The sequence below is a fragment of the Rhinolophus sinicus genome, chromosome 12 (genome assembly GCF_057876585.1).
Source record: "Rhinolophus sinicus isolate RSI-liver-muscle chromosome 12, RSI-T2T, whole genome shotgun sequence".
Classification (NCBI taxonomy): domain Eukaryota; kingdom Metazoa; phylum Chordata; class Mammalia; order Chiroptera; family Rhinolophidae; genus Rhinolophus; species Rhinolophus sinicus.
Genome location: NC_142512.1, coordinates 26,541,946 through 26,554,168, shown reverse-complemented (window position 1 = coordinate 26,554,168; position 12,223 = coordinate 26,541,946). Strand labels below are relative to the sequence as shown.

The 12,223-nt window shown below is 38.3% G+C and overlaps 1 protein-coding gene across 18 annotated transcripts in view; it reads right to left on the bottom strand.

Annotated features, from left to right (window-relative positions):
- The window catches only part of ACACA (acetyl-CoA carboxylase alpha), a 259,377-nt gene that overhangs the window by 146,313 nt on the left and 100,841 nt on the right, over positions 1-12,223 (bottom strand). For all 18 annotated transcript variants that reach the window (XM_019732514.3, XM_088802082.1, XM_088802081.1 and 15 more), the window contains 7 exons: positions 9,528-9,698; positions 8,352-8,513; positions 7,844-8,007; positions 3,872-4,022; positions 2,985-3,088; positions 887-968; positions 293-438 (listed from right to left, as the gene is read on the bottom strand). In XM_019732514.3, the coding sequence (XP_019588073.3) occupies positions 293-438; positions 887-968; positions 2,985-3,088; positions 3,872-4,022; positions 7,844-8,007; positions 8,352-8,513; positions 9,528-9,698 (980 nt within the window). The remainder of the gene's footprint in view (positions 1-292; positions 439-886; positions 969-2,984; positions 3,089-3,871; positions 4,023-7,843; positions 8,008-8,351; positions 8,514-9,527; positions 9,699-12,223) is intronic.

The following is a 12,223-nucleotide window of genomic DNA, read 5'->3' as shown; positions in this document are numbered from 1 at the left end:
ATATATAAATTTCTGCAAAAATACATAAGAAACTGTTAACAGTAGTTGCTTATAAAGAGGGGAACTTATGTTTTTGTTGTCTCCCCACATTGGAGTGGCAGAGAGACAGTGTTTTTCACTATAAACATATTTTGTACTCTTGATATGTTTGTTAAATACAGGTACTGATTTCTTTTCATTAAAACAGAATACCAGAAAAAGACCTTGAAAAATCCCAAGAGCTAGTGACTCCTGAGAGGAAAGGTTGATATTAATATAATGATCAGCAAATGGACCTCAAACAGCCACTCACCTATCCACTTCCTCCTTCATGTATGTAGTGTAACTGCTGCCATCATATGACAAGAGCAGCCCTCCGTCACTCAGCCGATGCACATCTACTTCTACACATGAGCCGTTCATGATCACAACATAGGAGTTAGGGGATTGTCGAGTCACCTGTAGGGAATGACAACCAGAAGAGACAGGTCAGTGTCCCTTCCAGGTGGGGGTCCCAGACAAAATCCAGTGTCTCAAAAATATAGGTAAAAAGGATCTGTCAGAGAGAAAGGAAATATATGGCACTGGTGCTCTTAGCATTGGTGTCTGGGAATGGCTCAGCCCTGCCATAAACAAACAGGGTGACCTTAGATACTTCTCCCTAGTCCGGCTGTTCTCTGTCTCCTTTATGTCTTGGCTGTACACATGAGGTTGAGGAACAACTAAAAGATTTTCAGAAAAATCATCAAATGTTGCTTCAGGCTATTGACACAAATAATGACTGTAATTTCACTTACACCCAGCCCTACAGTAAACCAAATGCTCTCTCTATCTCTTGACCTAAGAAAACCAAGCTAAAGAAGAGAGATAAAAAGTAAGGTGAAGGCTTCGGTAGGGTTTAGCTTACCTTTAGTACATACTTGACTCCCTCGTAGATAAGTTCAACATCTACTGTATTCAGAAGTGTATGAGCAGGAAGGACTTGACCCCTGAAAGAACAATATTAGAGGCACTCCTAGAAAGTTCTAAAAGTTTATAAGGAAATCTTAAAGGTTACTGCTTATAGCATTTCCTGAAATATCAAGACTGGAAACAACCCATAGGACCATCAGTAAGGGACTGATACATAAATTATGACAAAGCCATAAAATGGAATATTATGCAGCCATTAAAAAAGAAAGATGAGGGGCGACCAGGTGGCTCAGTTCGTTTGAGCGCAGTGCTCATAAAACCAATGTCACTGGTTCGATTCCCACATGGGCCAGTGACCTGTACCCTCCACAACTAGATTGAAAACAACGATTTGACTTGGAGCTGAGGTGTGCCCTCCACAACTCAATTGAAAAAACAACGACTGGACTTGGAGTTGATGCGTCCTGGAACAACACACTGTTTCCCAATATTCCCATCAAAAAAAAAAAAAATGAAGCCTTTTATGTACTAATATGAAATGCTCTCTAAATTATACTGTTAAATGAAAAAAAGCAAGTGAAATTGTGTAGAACAGTTCCTGAGTATGCTACCATTTGTGTTTTAAAAAATAGGGGGCAGGAAGAAACAACTTTTGCATGTCTATGTTTATATAAATGTACAGTATGTCCGGAAGGTTACAGAAGAAACTGGTAACAGAGGTTGATGACAGGGAAGGAAACTGGGTAGACAGGGAACAGAGGGAAGGAGACTATTCACTATTCTTGTGCCTTTTGAATTTTGAACCCTGTGAATATAATACCTATTCTTAAAAATAAATTAAAACTTAAAAGAAGAAAAAAGCTCCCGTGCAACCAGCCCTCATGTACTCCTGGCAACTGGGATTTTATTTGGGGTCTTAAAAAAAAATGGCTGGGTGGGGGGGAAAGGAAGGACATTGCCAAGAAGGGAAACATTGAGAAAGACTTTTGATAATAATTGAGAGAGGGAGTGATAAAGCAAGTGAGGTACGTTGTTAATAATTGGTGAATCTGGGTGAAGAATATATAGAAGTCGTTTGAACTATTCATGCACTCTTCTAAAAGTCTGAAATTATTTCAAAATACAAATTTTAAGAATACATAAAACAAAAAAAATTAAATACATAAAAATAATACATAAAACATATTAAAAAGGCGGGGAAGCTTGTAAAGGAGATCATGTATGACACATCTGTACACCAGTAGGGAAACCATTTAACTGGCATCGAGACTGGATGTTGATAAATAGAAATAGTAAGACTGGCCTAGTAAAAAAGGGCCAAAGTATACAGGGAGTTGAAAGTCACACTGAGGGATTTAGATTTCATACAGAAGGGTAATGTGAGCTGCTGAAGGTTTTTCCATGAGAATAACAAAGTGAAAGATATTTATCATAAGACTTGAATAACTGTGAAATCTCTTCAATTTTTTAAATTTTGTTTCTTTTCTTCCTTTCAGACACCTCAAAAGGGAGCTGATAGAAGTCTAAACATAAAAGGAAATAAAATGCCTGTGATTAAGGTGCTTTAAAATGATTAACCCCTTGGACCATTCCTCCAGGGACTCAAAGGCGAAGTTTAGTCTCCAGAGCCAGTGTTAGAAATTAGTTTAGCCCCCTACAGTCTGATCCTCTACTTGGAAGATTCCTGAGGTCATCTTGACTATTAGCCTCAATTACTGATTCCTGAAAGGTGTTGCAGGTAATATATGAAATACTTAGGGTTCAATGCTAGAAACACCAGATTTTTATCACTAGGGTTTGGAGAGATTTGATGCTTGTACTGGACGGAATGTGCACTTCAGCAGGATTCCAGTTTTTAAAAGCTACCCATTCTAACTGTGGTATAAGCTAATGTCTAGAACTATAGTAGAGTACCAAGATAATCTGTCATAAACTCCTACATCCCTTCTCTCCCCTGCCTCCATGGTCAGTGAATAACAGGTAGCACTCACAAGCTTCCAGAAACAGACAGAAGAATAAATGGCTCTTTGAACTTGAGTCCTGTACTCAGGACCCCTGGTCAGCTTGCACAGCCCACGAGAAACAGAGCCTACCTTTCTAAGGAGTGAAGGAAGTTAGAAATGCTGTTCCGCAAGCTCACATCAGCCACATGGAGAGCCCCACACACAACTCCCAACATAGTGTCAGGTCGCTCTGCCTGAAAGGAAGAAAAAGAGGTCAGATCCAAAGCACGGTCACTTGGCACCATGGTTTCTCAGTGGAAATCAGGCTCAAATTTGCTGTGAAGATACAGCTAGCATTAAGAATCTCCATCCTTATCGCCCAAATGATTTTTGAGATAAAAACACATTTACTTTTAGAATTTGAATAAAGGCCTCATTTGGATAGAGTTGAAAAACACTTTTCCCTACACTCTCCCTAAGATTTCCACTGAGCCAAGCAAAGAGCAGCTCAAAAACAAGCTTTTGTCAGACATAAACTCAAAGAGGTAGAGAGATTTAATCTCAAAGCGAAACAGTATACGTAGAATCAAAATTTGGACCTTCAGATAATTTACACGAATCTAATGATTTTATATGAAATCTTGGGGAATTTAGAATAGCCTAGCAATTCAGGAATAAGGGGTAACTTTATTGACTTATATGAGGCCTCCATCATCAGTATTTGATAGGTAGATGTAAAAATTGATAACTCTTGAGCCAGATTTAACATCAAATGAGGAAAGAGAAAGGATCTCAATCCTGTATGCCTCTCTTCAAATGTACCCCAGGAAGTAATACTAGAACATATAAAATGACTGTGTAACACAAGAACTCTTACAGTGCTAAAATTACACTGACTCCTAGATTTTTTCCAAGTAGATCAAGAACCATTTACATTAGAATCAGATAAATTTTATCTAGTGACATAGACTGATCACACCACAAGCCTATAAAAACCGTGTCCCAGAAGCTGTTTGTGCAAACAGAGAAATACACACCTGTACTTTTTCTGCGATCAGTCTGTCCAGCCAGCCAGTGTCAATTCTATTCAACTGAAAGCTTTCAGTCTCCAACAATTTGATCAGGTATTCAACTGTAGTTCGAAAGTCACCCCGAATAGATAGCTCCTTCAAAGCCACCACCATGTTTCTGGGAGAAGAACAGAAACATGAACAGAACAGAAACATCTTTCTCAGCAACAAAGGTTTTAGTGTTTTTTAAACATTTTAAAGAATGCTTTGGAGTCGTAGGAGGGAGGGGAGAGGGACAGACAGTTCAAAGAACAAATGAGGGTGTAAATATATGTGTGCTCATTCACATGCATTCCAGACAGGATAATTTGCAAGAAGTCAGTAAACTTATGAATTCTGACTGATATTACCATAAGTGTATCAGCAAATCACATGCGTTTTATTATGTGGAGTATAGAGCAAATTATGTGTAAACCACCCTCAGCTTTCATATACTAGATTTATATCATTCTAAGCATTTATTGCTGGCTAACTCGAATTAGAGAATAATTCTCCTCTCCTTAGACCTTATTTATTTTATTAAGGTATAATTTACAAGTAATAAAATATACTATTTTAAGTATACTGTTCAATGAAGTTTGACCCATGCTAAGACCTTAATTTAAAGGTTTCCATACAATGAGGCAATTGGCTGGGTACAGTCAGGTATCAGCCTGACACTTCAAGTGAGAGAGCTTTTTTTTAAGTTACATTTTAGATGTCTGTGGAACGACTTGCTCATTATTTTCAGTACTTCCCAATTAAGTGTAAAACAATCTAATCTTAACAGAATTTCAAATACTATGGGGTTTTTCTGTATATTTCTGCCTGGTGTCTATCCTCCACAGAGCAGTATTTGTTCTTACTTCAACAAATACTTAGGCACCTCACAGACTCGAGACACATAGTAGGAACATAAGGGAGAGAGAATATAGATACAATAATCGCTTTCAAAATACATGGTAGAATAGAGAGATATAAGCCAAGTGCTGGAGAGGTTCTAAGAAAGTAGAAAATATTAATACACCTCCCTATGATTTCATGAAGAATGTGGAATCTGACACAGAATAAGTATAGCTGAGAATATGACTGGGACAGGAATATTCCAGGTGGACCAGGCATTCCTTCAGCCTAGAACATTATTCAGTTTCCCACTTCTACCCTCCTCTTTTGGCCTGGCTTATTCCTCTATAATTTTCAGGTATCAGTCCAGAAGCCACTTCCTGCTGGAAACCTTCCCTGATCCTCTCCAGACCGAGTTAGCTGACTCAGCTATATGCTCCTACAGCACCCTTATGTAATCCCACTATCATAGCGAACAACGTACTACATGTGTTTAACTGTTTGCCTCTCCTCCTCTGGATTCTAAAGTTCCATGAGGGCAGAGACCCTGTTTTGGTCCTCATTGTATGCCCATGACCAGTAGATTTTCAGCAATATTTTTTTAATGGAGTGAATGAATAAATGGACAGAGGGAATATCAAGAACAAACGGAAAGGAGGGTTGTGTTCATGGAACGTTATGGTTGAAGCAGAGGATATGAGGACGGGAACTCGTAGCAAATCCATTCATTTTACAAACATTTACTGAACACTTACTATGTTCAGGGGATACAGCAGCAACAAAACAGACATGGTCCTGTTCTCATGGTATTTAGGTTAAGATCTATGGGAAATAATGCTGGACGTACAGGTTGGGGCTACTCTAGAGAACAAGAATATTATGAATGTTATAAGAAAAAGTATATAAAAAAGAATAAAAATATGAATGTGAAGAACGTTATGAAGAAAGAATAAACAAGAAGCTTATTTAGAGACCATATGTTTAACACGCTAAAAAATTAACCTACAGGTAGTTCTTTACACCTAGTTAGAGAAGTGCACAGATCAGGTCAGTAAGTACAGTGAGGCTTTGGGACCAAGTCCTAGGATACGTACTGCAGAAAATACTCCGTGGTCTGCCTAATCAGGACTGTAAACCTAAATACCAACAGAGGCCACTCTGAGAATGTGAGAATGTAAACGAGTGTAAATGAATCAGACTGGACGGAGGCTGTGTGCACTAGACAGTTCACGTTTCCTCTAAAAGCAGCAGTCACACAAAGCTCTAGTTAACTTTTGCCAAGTGGAATATAAAACCAACGTTGTCATTATCATCCCATTTTTAAAGAAAAGGCAGAAATCCATATATTTATTTTAATCTTCTAATTTGTAAATATTGGCAGTTTTAAAAACGTTAACACGCTGTAAGCCAATCAAACACATCTGTGGCTGTGACTAGTTGGAAAACCACTGGTGTGCAAGCTCTAGCATAAAACTTCCCTTTGGTAAAACAGGATGACTGCGAAAGGAAACAAAGGGCAACTTTATACCAGATGGTTTTTCTGGTGGCATTGTTTTAATTTTGAAAAACTCCACTTGTAGTTTTGAATAAATAGGAAGAATTAGAAAGGACAAAATAGAGAAAAATTGAGACTTCCCTACTTCTAAAAACATTAAAAAAAAACACATTATTGATAAATACTTATTGATTACTACCGTGTTTCCCCTAAAATAAGACCTAGCCGGGCAATCAGCTCTAATGCGTCTTTTGGAGCAAAAATTAATATGAGACCCGGTATTATATTACTTATATTATATTACATTATATTATACTATACCAGGTCTTATATTATATTATGTAAGACCTGGTCTTATACGAGACCCGATCTTATATTATTTTATAAGACCCGGTACTATATTGTATTGCATTATATTATATTATACCTGGTATTATATTATATTATATTACATTACATTATATTATATTATATCTGGTATTACATGATATGATATGACATTATATAAGAGCCGGTATTATATTGTATTATATTATATTATACCGAGTATTATATTATATTAGACCTGCTATTATATTATATTATACCCAATATTATATTATATTATACTATACTATCCCGGTATTATATTATATTATACTGTATTATACTATATTATACTATACTATACTATTACTACATTATATTACATTATATTATATTATATTATATTATATTATATTATATTATATTATATTATATTATGTTATATTATACCTGGTCTTATATTATAGTAAAATAAGACCGGGTCTTATATTAATTTTTGCTCCAAAAGACACATCAGAGCTGACTGTCCGGCTAGGTCTTATTTCCAGGGTAACACGGTACTCTATGTGTATAGTCCAAAGGTCAGGGAATGGTATATTAAATGCTTGGTATAAAGAAATAGACAATTAAAAAATGGACAGAATGAGTTCAATTTTGGATATTCTAAAATATCTAAACTGTCAAAATTACCTCCTAGAGCCCTACTTTTTAGACAAGTAAAATTGCTATTAAGTTAATATTTAATGTTTATGTTTAATATAATATTAACTAATAACACATGCTATACCAGTTATATTTGGATAAACTATGTATATTTCACAGAACACTAAAGTCTCTTATATAAGCAATGGGAACAGTTCCCTGATGCCCTTTGCATGTAACAAGCAGTTTAATTTTATTATTTTAAATGACTATAGGATATGTACAGCTATACCTATATTTTAATGACTTATAACAGATCTTATCTATGATTTATATGATACTAAACTCTTGGTCAAGAACCTCCCTCTCTCCCGTAACAGTACTGTTTTCATGGGAAAATGATATCTTTAAAGCAATCAATTTTGTAATTTATCAAAAATATTTGGAAGCAAAAATACTTGAAAAGGCTTGAACAACAAACAGAAAAACACCTGCCAAACATTGCATAATTTAACACAACATGAATGCAAGTACAACTGAAGACCTATCTCTTCAAAAAGGTTGCTCATATTAGTATTTTTGTAGCAAATAAATTATTCTCACTCCCATTTCCACACCCTCACTGAAGATTACACAGATTTATTTTTAACGCAATCAAACACTATCATACTCACGAAATTGCTTCCTCTCTGTTTTCTCCCCAGGAAAAGCAGTGACCGAACTGAGAATCAGCAAATTCATGAAGTCCCCCTGCAGCAGCAACGCTGAAATAACCCCAAACGTTCTTATTGCTGCGGAAATTCAGTTCCTGAACTGTTCCTGAGCTGGGCTTAAAACCCTGTTAAAGAACGAATAGAAGAGACCATGTTCTAGTTTCAAGGAAGAGGGCAGTTGTATAGTTATTGTTTAGGCTCTGTGTTAATCACACACAAAAGAAGAAAAGATGCACAAAAATCATAAAGACTTGAGAGCCAACGTCCAGTGCCTCTGAGGACTCCATAGTGACTACAGTAGGAGGAAATGACCAATGGAGCAGTGACCACTTCTGTGTCTGCTCTGATGAAACCTCTGCAAATTTCCCTCTCCAGAGGACGTCCCAAAATAGTTCACAAGTACAGCCCTCAGGTACCATCTCAATATTAATGTTCACAAAAAATGTAAACCTTTGAAGTGATGGGTTACCTCATCTGGATTTTCACTAGTGATCCGAGCAGCAATAACATGGCCCCTTGGGCAAGGAACGTGAGCAGAATTGTCAAAATCAATGGGAGCATCGCCCCAGGGAGATACCCCATACATCATACGGATGTCCTTGATTCTGTGCAGAGGGATCCCCATGGCAATCTGAAAGGTAATAAAACACACATCACTCATTTTTCAGTTACGTAAAATGTGGAGGCTATCAGATTACCTCCAAGATTTTTCATTTTAGTAGCCACCACCTAAAACATTCTATTTTTATAGCCTGTATTCTACACTCATCAAATATAAATAACTCTAAGTTACTTGAAACAAAATATGTCATCCAGGTAAGTTGTTAAATACTTCCCACTCCTAAAAACGCCCCAAATTCCTAATGCAATAGACACGAGTTTCCGTCTCATTTCTCCATCAAGGGGTCAGAATGAAAATGTCCAATGGAAGGAGAGTACAGTGTCAGTCACTATCCAAGAAGTTCAGACAGCTAAAAAGTCCTGACTATGTCATAATTATCTCACAGTTATGCCCACAAACCACTGGAGAAAACAAATAAATAAAGGAAACAAATATTTCATCCTTAATGGAACCCAGAAAGGGTTCCCAATGTGGGCAAAGAATATGTTAGATGCAAATAATATCAAAGTTCATCATGAGCTATTACTACCTCCCATAACTTTTGTTTCCTGGGCTGAATGGAGAACATAATATTGATAGCTAGCACTTTAAACATTATAAAAATAAATGGGTGCTGCTACAGTCTTGCCTGGAAAAACCTCGACCACCACTCTGATGTAGAACTGCTTCAATACAGAACACTAGTAAGAAGGAGTAGAGGACAATTACAAAGTTGTCAGTTTTTCTATAATTAAAACAATTGGAAAAAAAAACCAATTGAGTAAAGCATATGATGTGTAAAGTTTGTTTCTAAAATATAGTTTTTATCAGATGCGTCTGGCTGAAAAAACAGAATATTCCTAGATTTGTACCCCTTCAGGGAAACCAACCCACACATCCCAACCCATCCAGCACGAGAGATGAACATTCGATGAGACTCAGATAGGAGGTGCTCCTCTCTTATGAGACACTGGTGAAGCCAGTTTTTCAAGCATGTCTGACAATCTCAGGGCAACACTCTGAGCCAAGATCGGGGTGACTCACCTGGAGTTGTGCTGCAGGGAGGTTCACATCAGCCACCATCTCTGTGCACGGGTGCTCCACCTGGAGCCGAGGGTTCAGTTCCAGAAAGAAGAAGCTGCCATCCTGGCTGTAGAGGTATTCTACAGTTCCCGCGCTCACATAGCCAACCATTTTGGCAAGTTTCACCGCACACTCAAAGAAGAAAGATAAGCAAACGTAAGTATCTCATCTTGTCCAGCTGGTGGGCCACCGCTTTATCTGTAGCCTCTCCCGGACAAGTGTATCGAGTGTTCCTAAGAGCCACCAAAGGCTTTTAGCCACATGAGAGTACATTTCACCCTTTGATTATTACAGAAGCTCCCTGGACATGGATCACAAACTCCATTCAAAGCTGGAGGAAAAGAGTGTTTTTCACTTGGGATCACAGGCAACCTCGCCCTATCAGACATAAGCACATACAGGTAAAAAAAAACACTGTGGCAGATTTTTCACTGAGCCCTTGTTTCTAGTATTCCTGGCATTCTTCCTAAAACATGGCTGTCTAGCTAGAAACTAGATTTTCCAACCTCTCTTACAGCTAGTGACTAAGGTTTGTCCAATGTCCTGTCAGCACTGGTGAATCACATTTTGAAAAGGAAGTGCTTGTCCTCTGTTCCTGGCTTTTCCCCTTCCGTGGACTGGCACATGAACATGACAGCACAAGCCAGTTCCAGCCGCGCAGATGAGAACATACAAAGAATGGCAGAACGAAACAGAATAAACCTGAAGCCCAAAATGGCCTCATGAAGCAGAACTGTCCCACCAGCCCTGGAGAACTCACCTCAGATTATGATGGGAAGGAAAAATAAATTTCTATCTTATCTGGGTTGCATTTTATGGATCTCTTTAATGCAATAACTTAACCTGCACCTTATCAATACAGAAATTATTAAGTTCAGGTAGGATGCCACTATGTGAAAAATTAACGTATGTGATGCTGACTTAGCAATAAGGTCATGGGGAGCGAAAAACCAGACACTGCAGACTGGAGGGTGCCTTTGTTAGGCATAAGAAAACATTGGTTAAACTGTGCCCAACAATAATTGGAACACACCAACCAAGCCCTAAGACAAAAGGTTAGAAAAAGTCAGAATATGAAAAACCTAGTGCTTTTGTTCCTGAAACCAGATTAGATTCTCATCTTGAAGCAACCGAGTGTCGAAGATCAAATAAAAAGTTACTGTATCTAGAAATCTTGGGATATGGCTACTCCCACTTGAAGCTGGGAGAAAATAGTCCAGAAACGTGTTTTGAAGGAACTGTAAACCACACACCTGACCTTCAAAAGCCTGTGATTGGTAACTGGAGTCATCTTTGCAGCCCCAATCCTGCATCAGCAAGAAGTGAGCTGTGAAGCTCTGCCAAACAAGCACAGTCTCCAAAGCCCAGTCACTGAGACAACTACAGAGGGAAGAACTTCCCAGAGAACATAGCCACGTGGCTTGAGGGACAATGGGCAAGGGATTTACTTTCAGAGTAGAACCAGGGGCAGCCAGAGGGCTAACTGAGGTATTACTCTGCTACATGCACGAAATCATCACAATTCCTGCCTAGAAAGATTTGATAATCGCTCTGAAGCACTGATTAGTGTATATTTTCATTTCTTCTTTTTTCCAAATGGGACTTACCCTGTTTCTTATTCCACCACTGTATATTGGGTACATGGGGAAAGGAGGAATGACAAGGGGTAGATAACTTGTACTTTAGGTTATTGGTCGATGAAAAGCCACATGCACATTTAATGGAGAGGATGGTACATACCTAGGGATCTTGGATTTGAGCTGTCTTCTTTGGGGAAAGGCTAAGGATGTTCTAAGAGTGAGAACGAGGGTGTGAAAGGATAATGGGCAGCCAGAGGCATAGATTACTAAGTGCCCTCTAGTACTAATTTTCCTTTGTGCCATCCATTTAGTAATAGAATCTCCTGAATTTCAGCCGAGTATATGGCCACCCCGTTAGCGACTACAATTCCTAACATCCCTTATAGCTAAGCGTGATTGTGTAACTGAATTGTGTCCAATAGAAAGTGAGCAGAAGTAATATGTGTGGCTTCTAGATCATATTTTTAGATGCTTGCCCTCCATGTCCTCTACCCCCACACCCCCGGCTACAAAGTGAGCATGCCTTGTGAGCTGGCTTTAATCATGAAGATGATGACACTCTAGGGCAAGGATTGCCAAACTTTTTCAGGAAAGGGACAGATAGTAATTATTTTCAGCTTTGTGGACCATGTAGTCTCTGTCACAACTACTCAACTCTGTCCTTGCAGCGAAAAAGCAGCCATAGATACTACATAAATAAATTAGCATGGCCGTATTCCAATAAAATTTTATTTACAAAAGCAGGTGGCAGGTTGGATTTGGCCTGTGAGCTGTAGTCTGCTGACCCCTCTCCTAGTGAAGGGCACAGCAATAAACCTGGGTCCCTGGCACCAGCTCATCTCTAAACTACAATGAGAGGGAAACAGAATTTATACCTTGGTTAAGCCATGGTATTTTGGAAGTTCTCTTTATTACAGCAGTTAATGAATGTCTCCACACACACACACACACACACACACACACACACACACACACACAAATTAAATTTCCCCATGTGTAGCTTGTTTGGAACTCAGGAGAAAAAAAGAGAAAATGTATCTCCAATAAGATGAAAACTGAGTCACAATTCCAGAAAAG